Source organism: Apostichopus japonicus, chromosome 15 (genome assembly GCF_037975245.1).
Source record: "Apostichopus japonicus isolate 1M-3 chromosome 15, ASM3797524v1, whole genome shotgun sequence".
In the NCBI taxonomy this organism is placed as follows: domain Eukaryota; kingdom Metazoa; phylum Echinodermata; class Holothuroidea; order Aspidochirotida; family Stichopodidae; genus Apostichopus; species Apostichopus japonicus.
Window position 1 is genome coordinate 6,011,862 of NC_092575.1, and position 24,649 is coordinate 6,036,510.

Below are 24,649 nucleotides of genomic sequence, written 5' to 3' on the forward strand. Positions count from 1 at the left end.
CTTTTTTGGGGAAGTCCCTATTGTACGATACGTCATGGCTATACTTTAAAGAGCGCTAAATTCAACAGTGGAGCTTGCCCGGTTCCAAAACATGAAAAATGTTAATAGCCGCATGGATTTATTCGATCGTGCACCATAAGGTGTAATATTAACATAATGTGAGGTAAATAAATTATATAATTGGCTAAGACTTGACAGTTAGGCTGCACTGTGTTAGGCTACACTCGATCACCGTCATATTTGTCATTAACGCTAATGTAGTAATAGGCCTAGGCCCTAGTCGTAATAGTATTATTAGTAATGAAAGGCCTCTAACTAACGTTAGGCCTAGCCTAGTAGTAGTAACAACTTAGAAGTTTAAATTATTTCTCCAATAGTCTAGGTTAACAACTCTTTCAGAATAGCCACTATAAAAAAGTTAGGTAGCATACGCTAAATTTCTCCTCGTTGTGATCATGGTCTGGATGGAGAGTGACTGAAATAAAATATTGTCTTGATTATATATGGAGGGTTCCTGCCTCCTGTACAGTATGTACGGGGAAACTGTTAGTTTCAGTTAGCCAATGCCTAAATTGTATACCGAACTGCAATGTAACAAAAATAAGTTTGCTTACTGCTATGTACTACTTTAGTAGACAGAAAAAATCAATTTCTACTGGGGTTAATGTCTCAACAATGAACAACACCTATAGTATTGTTATTGGAATGATACACATTTATTTTTTTCCTGTTGTAGATTTCAAACGCAGTGCAACATGTCAGTTATATCACTGCAGCTGGGACAGTGTGGAAATCAAATAGGGCAGTTATTTTTTGACACATTGATGAGTGACTTGCAACAAAGAGAAAAGGAAAGAAATTCCAAAGAATATCAAAGTCGCTGTCTGGATCGCTTCTTTGTCTCTGGTGAAGATCATAAACTTGAAGCCAGGGCCATCTCCGTGGATACAGAGGGCAAAGTAGTGAGCAATGTGTTCGACCAGGCGAAAAAGACAGGAAGATGGTGCTATCCTTCAGATCAGCAGCTCAGCGGAAGACGTGGTGCCGGCAACAATTGGGCAGACGGTTTCTACAACCACGGTGCAAAATGCGAACAAGAAGTTTTAGATTTGGTCCAAAGAGAACTGGAGAAATGTGATCACTTTGGTGGCTTTTGCAGTTTGATGAGTATAGGTGGAGGCACTGGGTCGGGATTAGGGACCAGAGTCACTCGAGCACTGAAAGAAGCTTATCCCAAATCGTTTCTGATCAATGTCTTGGTTTGGCCTCATAGTGCAGGCGAGGTTATTGTACAAAACTATAACGCGGTGCTGTCCATGGCACATCTCTCCGAGAGCTCTGATGCTCTCCTGATTTTCCAGAATGATGACATCCGTAAGATCGCCCAGACTCTCGGCTCGTCTCCCAAAGTGACTTTTGACGACATGAACCGAGTTGTGTCGGAGCAGTTGGTGGCATCGTTACAGCCCGCAGTGTCCCACGATGGATCCGATAATCTGCTCGGCCGTTATTTGGAACATTTAGTTCCCCATCCGGATTACAAACTATTGACGTCAAGGTTCCTGCCCCAGGTTTCGGAGGCCGCGGTCTCTTTCTCTACGTTTAATTGGCCAGCTTTGACTAAACGAACTTTCCAGATGCTCTTGACACAAAGTGTCATAGATGAAGGTACATATATGCTGTATGAAACTTTAAAAGTGTTTTATTTAATATTTTTCCCTGGTTAATTCTTCAGTTTCTGGTTAAATCTCAAACTTGCATGCATATTTCTGCAGTTCTTAAATCAAATCTGCACTTTTCACTTAAACTCTCTCAAGTAATATTCCTAACACAAACTGGTTGACAAGGCATCACACACACACACACATGCATCACACATGCCATCAGCATCACAAAGATTCCTTTTACCTTTGGTAAGGAATCAAAAAATGGTTGACTGCCTAATGTACAGTAGAAGCCCAGTACGAAGTTTTAATACTGTATTTTTATTTTTATTTATAGAAGTCAAAGTTCAGCAGAGTCAATGGATTCACGTTTCCTTGGTGATTAAAACTTGTAATGGCTAAGCAAAACAAACCAGAATTTTTGTTTATTTGCTATTTAAAGGTCAAATGATCATTCTGCATGCTTGCATTCAGGTTTTTTTTTTTTTTGTGTGCCTATCAACAGGTTTAAACTGGCACATCAAACCGTCAAACTCACGAAACAAAACTCTTTCCAACTTGATGGTGATTCGAGGCAAAGGATGTCAGTCAGTCGACACGGGTATCTTCTCCAGCCCGGAGATTTATCCATCCTGGATTCCAAGAGGTGCTGGGTTTGCATCCTTCACCCAGTCTCTGCCTCTCTTGAGATACGAAAAGTCCACATCCCTCCTGAGCAACTGTCAGACGCCCATCCGTGCCCTAGATACGATGGTTTCGAAAGCCTGGGGTATGTTTGCTATGCGGGCATACACCCATTGGTACACCCGCTATGGCATGCAAGAAGAGGAATTTATCGACTGCTTTGCAAAACTTGAACAGACCATTGGTAATTACAATTCCGTCTAGAATTTTAGCGAACTCTGAAGTGCAAATCTCAAAACATTCCAACACAAAATGAGTTGCAGCAACGTGTCAGAGAGCCATTTCCACAGTGTCGTATCTCTGCTAATATGATTTTCTTTTTCTTTAATTTTTCATTTTCTTCCTACGATGAAATAAAAAAATTGTGAGGAAAAAAACAACAGACAAAGTTTACAGACTTGGACGAACAAAGTGAAAAGTTAGAAGCAACTGTTTATTTTTCTATCAAATTCATATTCTTTTTTATTCCTTTTCTTTGCAAGTTAAACGAGGGTGACAAAATTACATAAAGAATTGCTTTCTCTCAATATTTAAATGTACAAAGTATTGCAATAAATGTCACTCTGGTGTAATACATTATGATAATTACAGTTTAATCTTTTGTTTTAATCTTTAAATGGAAAATATTTCTTTGTTAAGTTAGCTTGGGTTTGTTGTGATACAAACACACACAGATACATATACAAATGAGTAATAGCTATTATGTGGATTTCGATTTGATTTCAGAACCTTATACTGAAAAGCAAGCAGAGATGTGTTGGTTCATACAGATATTTTCATATTCATATGATCTAGTTGTTATCTGATATTTAGCAGACTGCCATATCACAACTGGAAGCTGCAATGTGATTATGATTAATTGATAAAACTAGAAGAGTAAGTCTGAAACTGATTTACAAGATGACCTGTTTAACATTAGTATGATTGAAACAATGATGTAAGGTATTTGTCAATTTCTTAAAAACAAGAAACAGATAGTTAAATCTGTCTAGAAAACTGTACTCCAGAAACTGTTGATACTTTTAAACACTTTGGGAGTACATACCTTTGGATATGACAAAATACTTTAGTGGTTGTCAAAGAAGTAATGTTTCTCTCATCCCAAGCTATATTGAATAGCAAATAAGTCTGTGAAGACATGGTTACAAGTTACATACTGAACACATACTTCCTTGAGCCACTATTTGCTTATTCTTGATGAACAGAAGTCACCCAAGCACTGAAACATACATATACCTATCTCCCCCACTTCCTCCCCCTTCCTTCCCTCTTCCCCTTCCTTCCCTCTCCCCCTTCCTTCCCTCTCCCCCTTCCTTCCCTCTCCCCCTTCCTTCCCTCTCCCCCTTCCTTCCCTCTCCCCCTTCCTTCCCTCTCCCCCTTCCTTCCCTCTCCCCTTCCTCCCCGACCCAATCTCAACAAAAACACATGCTTCTTATTGATTTGTTCATCGACACCCTACAAGAAATGCAATTTGTTCTATTTTGTGGTTAAATATGAACTTTCTTTGGGGGAGGTGGAGGGGTTATCATAGGAGGAAGTAGGGAGGTAACATTATGCCCCTTCGTTGTGGCATTACCGCTTTATAGTCAGATAGTCCATCTCATACTCACACCATGGTATTGCTACATACTTTCAATGTGTTTTATGTATACAAGCAATCTTCTCAAGATTTATGAAACCAGGGCTGATTTTTTAAATGTCTGCTACGACCAAAATGTCTCCTTGTACATATGACAACTATCCCTGACGTCATAGAGATCAGTCTTGGTTCCTTTCGAGAAAAATCGCTCACAAATTTATACCGTTATATATGTGCCTCCTGAGTCGACCAATTTTGCTGTTTTCATTAACATGAACACAAAAAACAAAAATAGGTTTTATGGCATGGACGATAAGCAAACCTTTAAAAAAGCATGCATGAAAATAAAATATATTCTACATCTGTGACATACTCAAATAAAACTTGCCTGCAGTCTAATTATACAAAAATTATCAAAGATATTGGAAAATTAAACGATAAAACAAAAATTAAAATAAAATGGAACAAATGAATGACGTTTCAAAAACGAAAAAAATCTTGTCTAATTCAGGTGGGATCAACAGCTGATAATTCCATTGTGCCTCTAATATGATACCTTACATTTTGATGTGTGTAACAGATCATTTACCAACTACAGGACACTTTTAGATTTTCAAGTTTCGTTGCACCATCATTAAAAAGAGGCCATGAACATATATTTTATTTGTTCTTGAAGTAAAAAATATTGGCAGCAGAAAAAATTCAAATTGCATTTTTATTTTCATAGTTTCTTTAATTTTTTTTTTTTTTTTTTTTTTGGGCTTTGGGATATCCTTTGTTGACATTACGACAAAAATTGTCAAATTTTGTTTATAAACAGCAATAATGACAGTTCATAAACTATTCAGTATTCAGTCTTTTTTCTTCAGAGAAATAAAATTGTTTAGTAAGCAATGCTTGACTCTCTAACAAATAGGCCACTTACACTTTGTCAAAACACACACAAGTACAAACCCATTTGACCTCTGCAACATTTTACACAGGTGTATACTTCAAGAGTTGTCTTTATTTTCTAACCTTTTTTCACATGGAAATTTAGCTGACATCCAATAACCAGGAGGGAGTGCAACAGAATAACACAGTTTCAAAAAGATCTCTCTGATGGTAGGGGTTCCCATATTCCAAGAACTATCATGTTTCCACACTGAGTTCTTATCATTAGAAATAGATACAAAAAAAAGAAGAAAAAATTAAAAAGGGAATGAAGTCAGGACATATAGCACAGCTCAGCTAAATCATAAGAGAGCAAATATCTATGCTGACATCACATAACATAATAATCAATGAATTTAAAATAAAATATATAAATATGCAGCATCTTTTCCTCTCATAAATGACCTTTTTGCAATCCCACTTCTGACACCATATGAGTTAACAAAGTCCTGTTTGCTCATAAAGAAACTGATTTGAGTTATACGGGGAATCTCTGTCAAACATCCATTTCCAGTCAAAATCTCAGTACTATTCCATCCGTCCTTGATTGTCTTTAAAATGGATTTTGAGCAGAATAGCCATTTTACCATCGCAATTCTGTATTGAACACATTAAAGCTGAATTATGCAGAGCAAAAATTATGAAAGAATATTTATAGCATGAACAGTCTCAACAATCAACGTACAGAAGTGAGTATTCATGTTAAAGTTCAAATGCAAAGGGAGAATATATAATATATTCATCATCCCTGATCATCATCTCATCAACCTAAAAAATAAAAGACTCAATGTAAACACTGAGAGGAAAATTATGGGATAATCTGACAGCCTGTTTGTGTCAGAAACAGAAGTTATATTTACACCAAAAACTCTGCACAAAAATCATGACCTGTGACCTCTTAAAGGGTGTGAAGACTCGCGCAAAAAGAAACGTCTATTGCCAGTAATCTGACCTAGTTTCGAATGAGGTGTAACAGAAGTGTTAGACACCCCCATCGATCCCAGAAAATATGCACACAGCTTGCTACCGTCGGCAATTAGACACTAGTGTACAGTCAGTACATACAGCTGCGGTCAACACGCACAGCACAGTGTATAAACGATACAGCGGTGGACATCTCAGGTCCAGCTAAAGATAACAAGGTATCACGTTTCATTACTGTCTTAATTTTGTAGCGACACAAACAAAACATCACTTGCAAGCAACAGAAAGTTAACTTTTTCAGATGGCCGCACGCGGTTTGGGGCGAGTCTTCAATGCCTTTAGGTTAACTATACTCACAAAACCCACCATTGCAAGTCACCTGTATAATTTATATTAACAGCTAATACATCAACTTATATAATACATTATTAATGTTTTTAAGTAATTATCACAAAATCAAAATTCCATTAAGTACAAACTTTCTTGATCTATAAGTAAACTAAAATGATTTAAATTTACAATTTGCATCATTATTGCTAGATTGATTTGTTTTTTACAATGGATCACCTAGGAAGACAACATCACATATCTCATTTCAATATTTAATTTTTTTTTTCTTCTCCTTTTTAAAACCGATTAAAAGTAAACTTGCAATTCAAAAGCCCCAAAAGAATCCACCTGGTGGCTTTGACCTACTGGCACAAAATGAACAAACAGCGGGACAGAGGAATATCGAAGAATTAATGATGCCAAAGGTCACTTAGGGCTAAGGGTAAAAAGGTTTATTGTTATCGATGCAAGTAATGGTTAAATTCGATGTAATAAGCTTTACCGAAAAACAATGTTGACCTTTCAAATGCTGGTCCTGACATAAACAAAAACTTCCGTGGATGGAATCTACCCTGACAACAGCAATTTTCACAAATGCAAAAATTTTAATTACATCTCGTTGCCAACTCAGTTTTTATAAACATTTTCTGTGATGGTCAAATTACTCGGTATACTTTCTGAATGGTTAGAAATTACGAGCAATTTGAAAACAGATCTTTCAAAAACTCAAAACTTCACAGATAACTGTTCTGATGATTATTTTTTACTTTTTCAATTTAAAACCCTGAATTTCTCAGAGAAAAACGTTGTGTTCATCTGCAGTATCTACACTTAGGACAAGACGCAGTGACACTTTGCAATTCTATGAAAAGTTAACAAAATGATTACCCAACCAATGGAAGTCTATTTTCTTAAGCATCCGGCCAGCTGAGTCCAAATTGGTATTTTTTGCAAAACAGACAATGAACATCACATAAAATGTGTGACTTGAAATTTCACTCTCTTTTTTGTTTTCGGGGTGAATCTTTCCAAAAATCATGAGGCTCTTGACCACTTTATATTTGTTTGAATGGTTGTCTAAACAGAAGGGGGAAAAAATTGCATTTGATCAGTTGCAACAGAGGCTCCAAAGGAAAAGAAGTGCATAGGTTACCAATGCTACAACCATGTTCTATGCCACACACACTGTTGAGGGGGATATGTACATGCCGTCACAATGTGGTCATTTTTTGAACCACACGTACTACAGCAACAACAACAGTAAAAATGTACGCAGTAAAGATTGCACAATTTGGGATGTGTTGACCTGATGCCAAAATGTCCTGCCCGCTGAAAAACGATGACATTCCTACACCAAAAGAACTTAAATGGAATTAGGCACCAGACAAACCTTCCTGCAAAATATTTCAAACTCTGATTTCCAACAAGAAGAGGTAGGATATTATACACAGGATTATGACAAAGAGGGTGATAGACTTAATTTGAATTTAACATTGAAGAAATGATATGAAAATGAAAACACAAACAATATCACTCAAAATAAATTATTGCACAGAGTGAGGTAAGTGCACTGGGATACCCTTTTTTTTTCTTCTTCATTTTTTTTTTTGTGAGTTGGTTTTTTTTTTTTTTTAATATACATATCTCTACTGTGGAAATTCATCACCACTCCTCATTACTAACAAAAAGGGGCCAAATATCTGTAACAGACTTTTCACATAAAAAATATCATCTTGATAACCCACATGGGATTGGTGATTCATACAGCGCACCCAGATATTCAAGTAACACAAATAATAATAATAATGATTATCTTTCTTACAGGAGATTATACAAGAAAATTTGCTTAACATTTCACAAAAACGTGGGACATATGCAAAATGTAACATCTCTGTTTGTACATTGTAAGGTTCCCTTTAATCAGAGGAAGATGGGTGGGGTTTGGCAATGTGAGAATGGTGTATTCACTTATCCTGTGCTACTGACCTGTTTGTCCACCGGTCACTTTATTTAAATAAAAAAATTATATGAAAATTGGATTTTGCTGATATATGAGCTATAATAATAATAATAATATTTGATTTTATATTGCGCTTTATACCAGCGATAGGTTTCAAACCATGATACAGACAAAATATTACCCCTGGTCAACGATGACCTGTACCAGAGACAATCCCTCCAGTCGGCTGCAATTATATACTGCGCCCAATGACTAGTTACCTCGTAGGTATCAATTTAACCCCTGGGGTGGAGAGAGGCAATTGAAATAAAGCATCTTGCCCAAGGACACAACGTCATGAACTAGGCAGGAATCAAACCAGCAATCCTTGGATCACGAGTCCGAAACGCCTTAGCCAATATTGTCCACCACGCTCGGTACATTGTATCTCCGTCCCTTCAGGAGGGGTAAAACCCAACCATCACATTTATATGATGTCTGATTGTGACGAACATCTGCCAAAAAGAATATCTCGTTTGACTTTGGAGACGTAACCATTGCAGTTGTCATGTAGGGGCTCTGCAGTGATTTCAATGTGTGCCATCAAAGTGACACTTGAGGTATTATCTTTTATCTTCTTACAAAAGATGTTTAATGCAATGTATAAGTCTGCTTTCTTTCTTGTGTTGTTGTCATGTCATTATATCTGGTAGAAGTTAGCAGTCACTAACAGCACACCCAAACAAACATCCTGTTTCTTAGGAATAGAGGGCAGCAATCCTAAATAAGAACTACTTGTCATAATCAAAGGTAATACATGTCGTAATACAACAACACTAGCAGGGAATAATTTTGTGTAGCACTTTTCAAGGCTCTGGAATTTGTATGTTGTAGTAAAATACTTAAGTTTTCTGCGTTCAAAAAGTGCTATATATCTTTCGACTTGTATAGCAATTTGACCATTTTGAATAGCATTTTGCGATGCTGTACTGGATAAATTATTAGCGGCGAAATCTTCTAGTTCCTTTTCATGTTAAACATTTTTATGTGGAGAGTAAGACAAGTGTAACTGAGGCAATGCCAGTATTAGGTTAAAGAGTTTTTTGTCATTTTGGCAAAACCATTTGTAACTACTGTGAAGAACAAAGTAATGACGACAACACCAAATTATTTCATCAGAAACATTTGAGCACTAGTGTATCTGTGACGTCATTTTTAAACTTGTTTAAGTCTTCAGTCTAGTAAGTGACAACAGATTAAAACATGTTATCTCCCATACAGAATCAAATGTGTTTTTTTTGTTAGCTGTTTTGGGTAATTTATTCATCACAAGTATTATTAAAGATATCAGATAAATATTGTGGATGGGTTTGTTTCTTCTACATCTTAATTGACGGTGTAATAAATATACAGCACCATATCAATGAGGCCACTGTTGTGTAACATCAATCTCTTGCTGCACATTTACATTCGGTAACGGCTGATTCATGTCTGGTGGTAGACAGACATCCATCTCCTAAAAATGAAATCTGAGAATATTGAGATGAAAATTTGGAACAAGCATCGTGGAATATCTGCTAGCCCTCCCTGTCACAGTGTCACAGCTTCTGTGTCACTGGAATATCCAAACCATGAGGTAGATGTCGACATGGAAGAAATGCACGGATAATGTCGAGTCTATCAAAGGAAGTCGTTCTCTGGGAAAAACCTCTCTACTTTACCGATGTAGAAGTAATCTGTAAAATTATTGGGAGAGAGACTGTGACATGACGGAAGAAATCACGGCAACCGACACCGACAAATTCAATATCAAGTGTCATAGTGTGGCAGCTGTACAGCTGCACACAGACCTATGTAATGTTGGATCAAAAAAATGTTCTTTTCTGCAAATTTCATTCACTTCTAACGTGGTATCTATCTGAATCAAAAGGGATACTCCAAACTCTGCCTTCCTTTTCCACAGTATGCTAATTGTATAATCAATGGGCTATTGTCTTGACTAATGAGCACACACAGTTTTGATATAAAACCAAAGAAAGAATACATGATGTCAGCGAAAGAGAGAGAGAAAAGAAACAACTTAGGGTTGAAAGGTCAATACTGATGAGGTCCGTCCTCACTAGAGGTCAAGAAGGATGTTGATCAGGTGATCTGGCTTGGCTGCTGGATCCTTTTGTCTGGACTGTGACATCATTGATAATCATCTGAGCAATCTGTAGAGCCATTTGTTCTTTAGCCTTTACAAAGAAAATAGAGAGAGAAGGAAGAAAGAAAAAACACAATTGTCAACAAACGGTTTCCTAACCTCAAACAAACCCTGTGTAGGGTCAATATATGAAAGCCCTAGCCAAATCTTCTTCCCCAAACCTGCTCACTCACTGACACATTCACACACTTCCTCACATCTCTGATGTGGAGTGAAGTACAATATCTCACTTCCCTATACATTACATGTAGGGTTATGAGATAATTATGATAGGGTAGAAACTTAGAAAGAAAGGAGTACTACAGCCATGTGTCTCATTATCAGGTTCCAATTAAACTGTCAAATAGCTTTGCCTATGAGAAGGTCTCTCGCATCTCACATGTTGCTCTTTCGTATTTTCCTTCTTATTTCTCTCATCAATACATTAAAACAAATTTAAATATCTTCAATATCTGTAATTCAAATATTATTCTTTCATTTCAAAAAGGGCTGAAATTTCTGTAATTTCAAAACGGGTTAAAGCTAGAAAAACAGATGGCAGCCAAAAAAATCTGGTCTTGCAAAAGATAACTTGCGTTCTCCTTTTTTTCTTTTTCGTATCCTACGTTAGCGTGATGCAGCAGAGTTTGAAATTTGAGAAATAAATGAAGAAGCAATGATTTTCCGATTAACTAAGGAAACAATCTTCGTTCTCACCTTATCTTCTTCTTTAGTTACCAACTTTTTCAAAGAAAATTTTGAAGCTGTGGAAAGTAAGCAACAAAAAAAAAGATATAATATTTGTCTTTTGACCATCACATAAAATTAAAGATGTACGATTTGTCTATTGACTATCATATAAACTTGATATGTACTATTTGTCTTTTGACTATCATATAAATTAGGATGTACTATTTGTCTTTTGACTATCTATAAACTTGAGATGTACTATTTGTCTTTTGACTATCATATAAAATTAGGATGTACTATTTGTCTTTTGACTATCATATAAACCTGAGGTGTACTATTTGTCTTTTGACTATCATATAAAATTAGGATGTACTATTTGTCTTTTGACTATCATATAAATTAGGATGTACTATTTGTCTTTTGACTATCATATAAAATGGAGATGTACTATTTGTCTTTTGACTATCATATAAAATTAAGATGTACTATTTGTCTTTTGACTATCATATACAATTAAGATGTAATACTTGTCTTTTTACTATCATATAAACTTGAGATGTACTATTTGTCTTTTGACTATCATATAAAATTAGGATGTACTATTTGTCTTTTGACTATCATATAAACTTGAGATGTACTATTTGTCTTTTGACTATCATATAAAATTAGGATGTACTATTTGTCTTTTGACTATCATATAAACTTGAGATGTACTATTTGTCTTTTGACTATCATATAAAATTAGGATGTACTATTTGTCTTTTGACTATCATATAAACTTGAGATGTACTATTTGTCTTTTGACTATCATATAAAATTAGGATGTACTATTTGTCTTTTGACTATCACATAGAATTAAGATGTACTATTTGTCTTTGACTATCATATAAACTTGAGATGTACTATTTGTCTTTTGACTATCATATAAAATTAGGATGTACTATTTGTCTTTTGACTATCACATAGAATTAAGATGTACTATTTGTCTTTTGACTATCATATAAAATGGAGATGTACTATTTGTCTTTTGACTATCATATAAAATTAAGATGTACTATTTGTCTTTTGACTATCATATACAATTAAGATGTAATACTTGTCTTTTTACTATCATATACAATTGAGATGTACTATTTGTCTTTTGACTATCATATAAAATTAGGATGTACTTTTTGTCTTTTGACTATCACATAAAATTAAGATGTACTATTTGTCTTTTGACTATCATATAAAATTAGGATGTACTATTTGTCTTTTGACTATCACATAAAATTAAGATGTACTATTTGTCTTTTGACTATCATATACAATTAAGATGTACTATTTGTCTTTTGACTATCACATAAAATTAAAATGTACTGTTTGTCTTTTGACTATCACATACAATTAAGATGTACTTTTTGTCTTTTGACTATCATATACAATTGAGATGTACTATTTGTCTTTTGACTATCATATAAAATGGAGATGTACTATTTGTCTTTTGACTATCATATAAAATTAAGATGTACTATTTGTCTTTTGACTATCATATACAATTAAGATGTAATACTTGTCTTTTTACTATCATATAAACTTGAGATGTACTATTTGTCTTTTGACTATCATATAAAATTAGGATGTACTATTTGTCTTTTGACTATCATATAAACCTGAGGTGTACTATTTGTCTTTTGACTATCATATAAAATTAGGATGTACTATTTGTCTTTTGACTATCATATAAACTTGAGATGTACTATTTGTCTTTTGACTATCATATAAAATTAGGATGTACTATTTGTCTTTTGACTATCACATAGAATTAAGATGTACTATTTGTCTTTGACTATCATATAAACTTGAGATGTACTATTTGTCTTTTGACTATCATATAAAATTAGGATGTACTATTTGTCTTTTGACTATCACATAGAATTAAGATGTACTATTTGTCTTTTGACTATCATATAAAATGGAGATGTACTATTTGTCTTTTGACTATCATATAAAATTAAGATGTACTATTTGTCTTTTGACTATCATATACAATTAAGATGTAATACTTGTCTTTTTACTATCATATACAATTGAGATGTACTATTTGTCTTTTGACTATCATATAAAATTAGGATGTACTTTTTGTCTTTTGACTATCACATAAAATTAAGATGTACTATTTGTCTTTTGACTATCATATAAAATTAGGATGTACTATTTGTCTTTTGACTATCACATAAAATTAAGATGTACTATTTGTCTTTTGACTATCATATACAATTAAGATGTACTATTTGTCTTTTGACTATCACATAAAATTAAAATGTACTGTTTGTCTTTTGACTATCACATACAATTAAGATGTACTTTTTGTCTTTTGACTATCATATACAATTGAGATGTACTATTTGTCTTTTGACTATCACATAAAATTAAAATGTACTGTTTGTCTTTTGACTATCATATAAAATTAAGATGTACTATTTGTCTTTTGACCATCATATTAAATTAAGATGTACCCTTTATCTTTTGACTAACATAAAAATTTAATCACAGTATTGAAAAGCTGATGCACTTGCAGGGAAAAAAGCTTAAAATGTATAACAGTGACTTAGGACATTCTCAGAAATAGTTACCTAAACTGAAATTTTTATGGACAGTCTTTCTCACAAAGCTCTTAAGCATATTTTAACCATCAACAGGGTTATATTCAGCAGTGATGGGTGAAGGGAAGTGGTAAAAGAAGGAAAGAGATGGCAGCAAACTTGAAATGCAGGCTGTCAACTTGCTCTACTTTAAATATATCTTATGTCAGACGAGAGGGTTTCAGATTTCATTACTGTAGAAAGACGCATGCCAAATGCTTGTCATGGAGAGTTCTCCATCCCCAGAGAAGAATAAAAAAGTATTGAGAAGATATTTGGAAAATTTCTTTGGGTTTAGGAAGATACATATTTTTACAGTGTTTTGATTCCCTCTGTGATAGGACTGTGAATTTCCCACAAACTTGCTTCAGAGGGCTTGCAAGGTTTTTATCAACCCTGGATAAATGTATGCTCTGTCACAGAACAGGACAGGGAGACGCTCAGTTTAACTTAATGGGACAACTCGATATTTACCTGTCCGTTTCTTAACTGATTCGGGATCGACCTCAAATCCTGGGACAAACTGGCCCATTGAGTCCACCATCCCAAATGATGTCATGTCTCTGTGAACGGAGAGAGAGGGAAAAATGTCATTTTAAGAAAATATCACAGAGCTTTTCTTTGGTTGACATGATTTTGAAAATTCTCACATTTCTGATCACATCAGTAATTAATTGCAACATAACTATACAAATATGGAACTTTTAATAAAAAACCAACCTGAAGTTTGTATTTCATTATTTCAGTCACAAGGTTCTAAACAAGATCTGCTTTGCTATCAACTACCTTACTTGTGTCTGTTGTGTGCTGTCACACATCCAGTACACAGTAAAATGTAAATACGAAACATCCGTTACAAGGGTTACTGTACATAGCATGTACAGTGCCTAGTAGTTGCATATATGTCTGGTGTACAGTGAGTGCAATAATTGTCATTGTTCAATAAAATGCTATATATTATCTGTAGCACAGTAGGTGTAATATAGGTGTAATATATAAAAGACATGTTTCTTTCATCTCACAACACAGTTACTATTCTGCTCCATTTATTTCAGTCTAGCGTAAAGAAAGGAACTTGACCGGATCTCGAGATTACAAATTTCGACACAGAGTCTCTACACGGAACGCCAAATTTTGAAATATCGGGGGGGGGGGGGGGGGTTGGGGGATTTTCCCGTTGAAATGTGGAAGAGGTTTGAATACCCTGGGTCGCTTCTCTTCCATAACGTGTCCGGATCGAGCTGGAGGGGGTCGATGGTCATGTCGCTTTCCATCAGCTTCTTGACTCCGTCCGCCAGGAGGGTGTTCTTCTGCGGCTTTGGCGTTTCTTTCATTTTGGACGCTTCTTCTGGTATTGGAGGGATCTTGCTCTCGGTCTTCATGGAGTTGATCAGCTCGGATAAAAATTTATAGTACAACTGACTGGAGAGAAAACCGGGAAAAAAAACCTGCGGAAAAAAAATAAAAAAGTTGAAAACTTCGTGACGACAGGTGGGAAGTGTTTTCTTCGTAAACATTTAAATACAACACATGCAAAATTTCTCTACCAAATTCCCTGGCTGCTCACTATTGATGTTAACAATGTAACTTTTCTGACAGTTTGAGGTCAGACTGCCAGCTATTTAACTACACAGACTGCATTGTTCAATCCCCAATGGGGTTTTCCCTATCTCTTCTTTTTAAAGTATAGCATATTTCCATTGTGTCTTGCTACTGCTACAGGCATATCTGTGGTTGACCTTTCACAACCCTGGTTGGTTCTGAATTCAGACATCTGTGGTCTAGCTGGTGGGTGTCTATAAAAGGTGCAATTATTTTTTTCATATTTTGTTATGTACAAACAGTAGGACCTTTGAGGAATGATAAATGTGTGACTAGATGGCAGGTGAAGGAAAACATTTATGTGCTACTTATGTATCATTATGAATGCTTTCTTTTAACTCCTTCTCCTTCATTGATGCAATCAGGTGGTAATTGTCATAATTACAGGGGGGTAGGGGTAAGTGGGACATGTGGTGTTGATTTGTGGTTGCTAATCACGAAGACACAACACAAATTTTCCAGTACTTTATTTTTTATTGTATTTCAACGAAAATGAGAATTTTTCAATTACATTTGATTTATTGGGTCCTTTTTTTTGCTATATTAGTTATTTTTCTGAAAAAAAGCAGTTTTTAATTACAAATATGCCATTCTGAGACCATTTTCTCCATTCTTAGACCATTCTCTTCATTCTTAGACCATTCTGTGACCATTCTCTCCATTCTAAGACCATTCTCTCCATTCTGATACCATTCTCTCCATTCTGATACCATTCTCCCAATTCTGAGACCATTCTCTCCATTCTAAGACCATTCTGTGACCATTCTAAGACCATTCTCTCCATTCTAAGACCATTGGCTACATTTTCTAAGACCATTCTCTCCATTCTTAGACCATTCTCTCCATTCTAAGACCATTCTCTCCATTCTAAGACCATTGGCTCCATTTTCTAAGACCATTCTCTCCATTCAAAGACCATTCTCTCCATTCTAAGTCCACTCTCTCCAGTCTAAGACCACTCTCAAGTCTAAGACCACTCTCTCCAGTCTAAGACCACTCTCTCCATTCTAAGACCACTCTCTCCATTCTACGACCACTCTCTCCATTCTAAGACCATTGGCTCCATTTTCTAAGACCATTCTCTCCATTCTAAGACCATTCTCTCCATTCTAAGACCATTCTCCCCATTCTAAGACCACTCTCCATTCTTAGGTCATTCTCTCTATTCTAAGACCATTCTCTCCATTCTAAGACCATTCTCTCCATTCATAGAACATTCTCTTCATTCTTAGACCATTCTCTCCATTCTAAGAACATTCTCTCCATTCTCAGAACATCCTCTCCATTCTAATACCATTCTCTCCATTCTAAAACCATTCTCTCCATTCTAAGACCATTCTCTCCATTCTAAGACCATTCTCTTCATTCTAAGACCACTCTCTCCATTCATAGACCACTCTCTACATTCTTACACCATTCTCTACGTTCTTAGAACATTCTCTCCATTATAAGACCATTCTCTCCATTCTTAGAACATTCTCTCCATTCTAAGACCATTCTCTCCATTCTTAGACCATTCTCTCCATTCTAAGACCATTCTCTCATTCTAAGACCACTCTCTCTATTCTAATACCATTCTCTCCATTCTAAAACCATTCTCTCCATTCTAAGACCATTCTCTCCAGTCTAAGACCACTCTCTCCATTCTAAGACCACTCTCTCCAGTCTAAGACCAATCTCTCCATTTTAAGACCATTCTGCATTCTAGGACCATTCTCTCCATTCTTAGACTATTATAAGACCATTCTCTCAATTCTAAGACCGTTCTCTCCATTCTAAGACCATTCTCTCCATGGATATGATCATACTTACTGTTTCTAAAGTTGTGAACGTCCGCTTCATAGCTGCGGCAAAGCAGTTAGGGAGAGGACCTCCCTCCCTGCATATGTTACTCTCAATCTCACAGCGAATAGCAAAATCAAAGCCCAAGGGATGTTCAGCTTGCAAAGAAAAATATCTGTCAAGGACGGAAAACATTGACTCAATGAACAATTGGAGAAGTAGAAACAAAATGATCCAAAATGATTGATGTCAAACATGAAAGAAGAAAAAAAACGTCATTGGAATAAAGGTTACTGAATTAATTGCTGTATATAACAAAAAGAAAGATGTGTGGCACTAAGAATAGAATTGAAGTGTCAGGAAGTCAATTTATCATACAGGGGAGAGCTCAAACATCGCGCAATATAGTTCCAACCACTTGCAGAGAGTACATAGCGACTAAGTGAAAGCAGATGTAGATCTTCATCTAACAAAGCTTAACAGTAAAATTTGTGACTCTTGACTAAGTGGGTGTGACTGCTCGCGACTGACCAGGGCAAACTGTCAGGCTTGATACAAGACTACGACACTGTACATATATTTTATTGACTAACTTATCATAGAGCACCATGGCATCGTCCTGTGCCTGTCAGGGTTAACTGTTGGTCTTGATACAAGACTACAACATTGTTTTAATGTTCATTGACTAACTTATCATAGAGCACCATGGCATCGCTCTGTGCCTGTTGGGGGTTAACTGTCGATCTTGATACAAGACTACGACACTGTTTTAATTTTATTGACTTACTTATCATAGAGCACCATGGCATCGTCCTGTGCCTGCTGGGGGTTAACTGTTGGTCTTGATACAAGACTACGACACTGTATATATTTTATTGACTAACTTATCATAGAGCACCATGGCATCGCCCTGTACCTGCCAGGGTTAACTGTTGGTCTTGATACAAGACTATGACACTGTTTTAAATTTATTGACTTACTTATCATAGAGTACCATAGCATATCCCTGTACCTGCCAGGGTTAACTGTTGGTCTTGATACAAGACTATGACACTGTTTTAAATTTATTGACTTACTTATCATAGAGCACCATGGCATCATCTTGTGCCTGCTGGGCATCGTACTGACCCTGCTGCATCAACAGCTGCTGCTGAAAGTTGCCCGCTGCCAGCCAAAAATGAAGCATGTGAACGGAACCTTCTTGATCCAAATACTGTCAACAACAACAAAAATTAAGAATAATATTCAACAAAAGTTATACCTACTTATGTACCACAACTTTGTCTTGTGTGTTGTGCTGTTTTGATTTTAATTTTTTCTCATCAAATTCCACCAATGCAGCAATAACAACAACATAAAAAAAGAAATTCCTGTTCTACAATCAAAATGTTATCAATTAAAGTGTAATACTTGAGCCATGTTACAATACGCAGCTTGTATGAACACAACATAACATAACAAGATTAAAAATTAGAAGATACAAAAAAAAGAAACATACTTTGTTCAAACATTTTCAAACTCTTTTGAAGAAAACAACATAAACCAAAGAGAACAAATCTTTTCAGGTAGATATGGTTTAGAGTTTGATAAGAGAGGTGATGTTTTGCTGAAACTTACTTCCATGAGATAAGAGGTTGCGCTCTCGTTGTAGAGAACATCGGCAAGATACACCTTTCCACTTGTTAAAATATCCACCTGGTATTTACAGTGGAATTCACTTCTTAAAAATTCTGGAAAATATCTGCACAGTTAAAAGAAAAATCCAACTGAAGTAAATAAAGTACTGCCAATTCAGAAATCAAATTATAGTTGAAAAGTTTCAAATTCAAACTTCAACAAATAATCAATAAGAAATTAAAAGAGTACATTAAAATTGTTGGTATTCTCTCGACAGATATTGTGGTAGACCAAATATGAATCACTCATTAAAATAAACTTGAAATATTACCTCAGTCAAAGATCCATGGTTCTTCCCTTTAAGAGTCCTTACATATTTGTTATCTTTCTAACAATCAGTGAAGACTCTTCGGTCTAAACAATTCAACATCACTTAAATAAGTAAAGCAAATTAAATACAACTTGAAATACCACTGAGTTTGTTAGGAATACTCACTGTTTTTCTAAACAACTATAGACATATTCCTGAGCTTCTTTGAAACAATCTGGGTCAAGCTGCCCTCCATCCGGTGGACAAATTTTGGCTGATGTGACAAAAAAGACGGTTAAAACTTAATGAGAGTAGTGTTAACGATTTTGGAAATCAACACGTCTTTACCTTAAAGGTCTACAGACATATGTGAACAACATTGTCCTAATCAGTCTAATCATCATAAGAAATTATGAAAATAGCTGCAACTCTCATCAAAATCCACCAAAGATTGACCATTCTACAAGTCTTTTCTTAATTCTAGTTTTATTTATGAATAAACATTAGCTACCTGTACAGTTATTCACATTGATCATGTAAAGGAAGTGACTGCCTAATTTTCTGTTACGTTATTCCTTTGTTTTTACAACCTTCGTTCAAGGACACTGAACACAGGTTAGTGGCTTTGACATATTATATTGTGTTCTATGAAAAGAGGAACGACGCATTATTCAAGTGATACATGTAGGTACTGTAGGAGTTAACTTATTAAGGCCTAACATAAGAAATTTTGATGAGCGCAACATTCCATGTCATAATTTGCATATATTTAATGAGTTTCACAGATTTATCAAAAATTGAAATGTGTATATTTTCGAAATCGTAAAGAGCTCTTCCAAAAATTTGAACACAACAAATGTACGGAATATGGGGAAATGGCTAGGTGTCCGTAGTAGCTATAAACATAATGCAATGACAAGATAATGTATGCTAGACTATTATTAAATATGGAAACCTAAAATGAGATCCCATTGAATGGTTTTTCAATGGCAATGTTCCCTGTTAATGACATATCTAAATTTAAGAGCATAGTCTTGCTAAAAGTCTGTTTACAATTACTTTGCTCATTGCATGGCCGAGAACCCAATTACGTCCCCATGTGCACCTCCATTTCTAGTTAATTTTCAGAGTAGGAAGAATTTGATTACTATTGAATAAGAAAGTATATAGCAATATGTATGTATGTATTTAAGATCCTCCAGCAAGCAGAAACTTGTGAAGAAGCCTCATTGACTTATAAAAGCCACAAGCTGACCGAAGTCAGTCTCTTAGATTCACAACTCTGTAACTGGACGACATACATTAATCTTGGAGTGACTCGAATGGGTGGATCAGGTATGGTTGTGAACTTATGGCATGTTTGAACTGCCTCTCAATTGTCTTAAAAATCTACATTTCAAGTTTGATTGAACGGTCTTACTTACCAATGACTGAGATTCTCATGTCCTCTGGCAGACCTACTGGTGTGGCAGCATCTTTGCATAGAAATTTGGTGTATATATTGATTGCATCTCTCTCAACAGCTAAAGTATGAAGTAAAAATATCAAACCGGTGTGAATTTATCATCATCACCAGGTGATAGAATTGCACCTAACCTCATCAATGTCTTCTATCAATTGGCTGAAAATGCTTGCTAGCTTCTATTTTACATTAGCACCGCCATCAGGGATGTAATGATGTTAGAATGATGTGACAATATTTTATAAATGTTCAGACTTTCCCAAAATAAATGGTTTTGAACATATGAAACACAAACACATGTCAACACATGCCCCTTGACAGGTACCTTCCAAAACCACACCGCATTGAGCATCAGCAACTTCTATCTGTCGGGCCCAAAAATGTCTTCTGCGATAGTTTTTCATAGACCAATGTAATCATTCCTACCATGCATATCACACAGGGTGATGTAGCATACCCTCACTCTACACCTCCATTGAACACAGTTCTACATTCAGATTGAGACTGTCCGAGAGGGTCAATTTATCGAAATAATAACAAAAGCCTGGTATCAAAAGCGCAGCAAAGTTTCGATGGCATGTTTGGGTCATGGTTGTTAATTAGGAGATCAAATTGTCATTTGTTGGCTATTCCTGGTCCAGATGGCGGCACATTGTAGACTTTTCGTTTTTATTGTGACAAAAGCGAGTGCAAAACAGAGAAGATTTAGCTCTTGTTCCTGTCAAATCTATGAAATGAAATACCCTGAACTGCATACCATCCAAACACTGAAACATCAAATGTAACTGTGCAATCTGATTTGAAAACTGGGTTCAAAGAAAAAGTTTTCTTTAGCCATCTACGATAAGCGACTAGATCGGACAATGGGTATGACACCTGTTAAGTCACTTTTTTCCTTATGTCACACAAGGATTACATTCTTGTTCAAAAAAGTGCTTAAACCACATTTAGCACAAACTAAGAAATGGTTACTAATCTCAGCTCACCTGTCTTGGGGTCAACGTTCTTCCAGTCAGATATGTTCCTCCGGTGACCTTTCCCGCGACCGTTCATATTGCTATTCCTCTCCGCTAACTTTGCTATTTCTACGGCGGCCGAGTCCGACATGGCTCGAGAATGAGTTTTGCCTTTGTTCGGTTTATCGGGTGAATCCATGGGATTAATCCTCTGTCTACTTTGGTTGTTATTTAATACGCTCTCCTTGTCATTCAGCGAGGATCCGTTCAGTTGAATCTTTGGCACAGTCTTAGTCTCTGAGTTACCCTTCTGTGTCTGTGTAATGTCTCTACCCTCCTCCTGACCGACGACACCGTCGTTTGGAATGTTCGTTTTGCCTTCGATCTCCATGGTCGTCGTTAGACTGTGCGACCACGATGCTTTGTTAAAGCTCTCGGTGGCCAGCCAGCATTGTAATACCTGTACTGCATTGAATGAGTCCATAAACTGTATTAAGTATGGTAGTGCACTGTTGTCATGAAGAAAATCGGGCAAGGTCTTACAGAGCCTCGATCGGTTTGAAGTGGATGATTCTCCAAATAAAGAAGCTTGATCTGTGAAGTTTGAGAATGTCATTAAATTGGTGATTTGTCATAGGAGGATTTTGCTAAAGGACACTACTAAAGGCACTATGGAGCTTCATGGAAGTGAATAGAAATTTACCCTAGAGCAGCCATGAGATGTGGAATCTGAAACTTGTACCTTGAATCAGCTATTTATTCTCATTGGTAAAATTAATCAGTACTGACAAAACATACAGCATATATATCAGGTATATGATCGCAAGATGTATGCAATACAGATAGAACATGATTTGTTTAAGATGGTCTAGATATCCAATGATTTTGATCTAAAGGGGAACAGCAGAAGAACTGTGAAACCTGCTCGAACTACACAATATATTACTCCTTTGAGTAGATTAAAGCTTTCATAAACACATTGAGCAGCAATTATTAGAAATCATATCGAAGAAATGAAAATAAAGGGCCTCACAAGTTGTTCTCCACATCAGGTTTAACTGTGAAAATAAACATTTTTTTTAACACCCTTCCACATGCTACATTATAATAACAAACTTACACTTGCATTTGCCAAGAGGCAAACGCACACAAACCTGAGTGGTGCAACATGACATATGCAGTAGCATGTACTTCTGCTAAAGGGCTGCATATTTAGATGAGATAACTACCATAATTGTTCTCTACACTGGAAATCATTATTTAGCTAACGAGAGTGCATCACATACATTTTCTTCTATTATTGTGTAATATATTTTGAATGTGGAAACAAATAAATGAATGAATGAAATGTGGGAACATTTCACCGAACCTGGTATTTTTCGTTCCCCAAGTTTTCCAGTCCCAAGGTCTCCAAGCTTGCCCTCCTCATTACTCAAGGTCCTCTGAAGCTCGTTGGTACTCCCCATAGATGGCTGAGGTCCCCCTGGTACATCCTCCACTCCAATCCTATCTTCACTTGGCTTTGTACCATCCTGTATAGTTCCTTTCTTTGTGTGTTGTCTAGAGTTGGAATGATGTTGATGTTGTTTTACCTGTACGACAGGTTGTTGGACCAGTTTTTCTGTTGGAAAGAAGCAAAATATAACATTGATATTTAAAATGTGACTGAAGTCCCATTCAGTAGTGGATAAGCATAACAGAAGAAACTTAAAATATGAACTACAGTCAAAAGTAAAACGATAATTACTTTAAATGTGTTTCTTTCTCTGAAGGTTGTATTAAGCTTTTTAAGTTTTAGTGAAACATGTGGTAAGACTTCATTGTTACTGGCCATTTTGCAATTTTGATTCTATGGTCACCATGATAGCAATTTAACCTTTGCTAATGCTTAGACTGAAAAGTGTGATCACTATCAGTCAAAGTCTCACTAAATCACATGTGAAGAAAGCCCTGTGATTATAACGGGAACAAAATAGTAATAACAAATTTCCTAAAGATCTGATAACTATGATATAAACACCACACGTTAAGACACGAAAGAACAAATAAATAAATAAAGACAGTGCACCATGGGCAAAGATTTGTTTTGACTGTATTTCTGCAATGTAAAAATGACAGTGATGACGTTATAACTGTAACCGAGTAATCGCGGAAGAGCTTTGCGATTAATTGACTACAAAAGAATGAGTCGACTATCAGCACTACTGGTTACCAACAGTCAGAAATTTGGTCCATGCAATTCTTTCCAGAATCAGAAAACTTCACATAAACTTACAGCCAACCACGCAATAAATTTCAACTCATATTGAGTTGCATCACTGACGTTTTTATGGCTACAAGTAACAGTGGAACTAGTCTCCTGTTGGGATTACCTGTGAGCTACATCATGTCTATAGCCTGGTTGAGGCCTATACAGCCCAAAGAAGTAGGCTAGGCCTAGGCCTGTGGAGCATTTATTACAGACTAGGCACTTGGAAGTTGTGGTACTACTACCCACTTCATAGGCCCAATTTAAAGTTATATTTGTGCCATAGGTCAGTTATACGCCTAATGTCACGCCTCGCCTTGTTTGTAAACCATTAACTTCAGTACTACTCCTCCTAGTCCTAGGGCTACTGTTGGACTAGGCTATAGATGTTATTGATTTAGGATAACCACAACACAAACACATTGACAAGTTGGCCTTACAATGAATCTATACCGGCATGATCCTCACCTGATTTTCTCTTAAAAAGAGGCATGGTATTTAATCAAAGATGTTCACATCGTCGTTGAAAAGACTCTCACTGCATGAAGATTTGACACATTTAAATAATGACATGCCTTGTGAGATGTGAGAAAAACAATTATCTGATCGTAAAGTGGTTTACGTACTGTACGTTAGCTATTTCGACAACACCAGTTTTGCATAGTCTTCAAGAAACAGTCGCTTCGTCAAAATAGTCTACAGAAGTAAACAAATACGCTTGCAAGTTGAGACAATTTCCTTATGCTAATAACCATGCTCCAGAGCACTCATTTTGACAGTACAAACATTTCCTGACCTTCATCTAGTTGAAACATAATATTCATACTGCTCGCTTTGGCATGATAGACTAGCTACCAGTCATAGGCGTAGGAGGCGGGGGGGGGGGGGGGCTGCTGCCTTCCCAACCAAATATTTTTGTGAATGATTCTGGCAATAGGGCCTATAATGAAAAATTTTTAGGGCACCTACCGAAAGAAAAATTGCAATGTGTTTTTCAATGTTTAAACTTATATTATTATTATCATTGTTATTGTAACGACTTCCCCAAAAGTTATAACCAATAAGGAAGGGGTAATAACACGGCATATGATTGTATGTAATTGGCATGCGATGTAATTAC

General features: G+C 36.0%; 2 protein-coding genes across 2 annotated transcripts; one reads left to right on the plus strand and one right to left on the minus strand.

The window, feature by feature from the left end:
- The first annotated feature begins 3 nt into the window (after positions 1-3).
- LOC139981613 (tubulin delta chain-like) lies at positions 4-5,320 on the plus strand. The gene is made up of 3 exons (XM_071994129.1): positions 4-163; positions 737-1,668; positions 2,170-5,320. Exons 2-3 carry the CDS (start codon positions 756-758, stop codon positions 2,550-2,552), a joined length of 1,296 nt encoding a protein of 431 aa, XP_071850230.1. The 5' UTR covers positions 4-163; positions 737-755; the 3' UTR covers positions 2,553-5,320.
- On the minus strand, positions 2,763-24,189 carry LOC139981610 (A-kinase anchor protein 10, mitochondrial-like). Its single transcript, XM_071994127.1, has 12 exons — positions 23,998-24,189; positions 22,651-22,902; positions 21,312-21,875; positions 20,288-20,386; positions 19,050-19,137; positions 18,554-18,677; positions 18,013-18,149; positions 16,967-17,111; positions 14,756-15,000; positions 14,027-14,115; positions 10,956-11,002; positions 2,763-10,290 (listed from the first exon to the last, which is right to left on the minus strand). Exons 1-12 carry the CDS (start codon positions 24,020-24,022, stop codon positions 10,180-10,182), a joined length of 1,926 nt encoding a protein of 641 aa, XP_071850228.1. The 5' UTR covers positions 24,023-24,189; the 3' UTR covers positions 2,763-10,179.
- Positions 24,190-24,649: the final 460 nt, after the last annotated feature.

Bases quoted from the DNA above. Each gene is read 5' to 3' on its own strand.
- LOC139981613 (XM_071994129.1), top strand. From the start codon at position 756: ATGTCAGTTATATCACTGCAGCTGGGACAGTGTGGAAATCAAATAGGG. The intron at 1,669-2,169 runs GTACATATATGC...GCCTATCAACAG, and splicing joins ACAAAGTGTCATAGATGAAG to GTTTAAACTGGCACATCAAA.
- LOC139981610 (XM_071994127.1), bottom strand. From the start codon at position 24,022: ATGCCTCTTTTTAAGAGAAAATCAG. The intron at 22,903-23,997 runs GTGAGGATCATG...TCTTTCCAACAG, and splicing joins TCTTTTTAAGAGAAAATCAG to AAAAACTGGTCCAACAACCT. The intron at 18,678-19,049 runs GTGAGTATTCCT...TTAACTGTGCAG, and splicing joins TATAGTTGTTTAGAAAAACA to ATATTTTCCAGAATTTTTAA.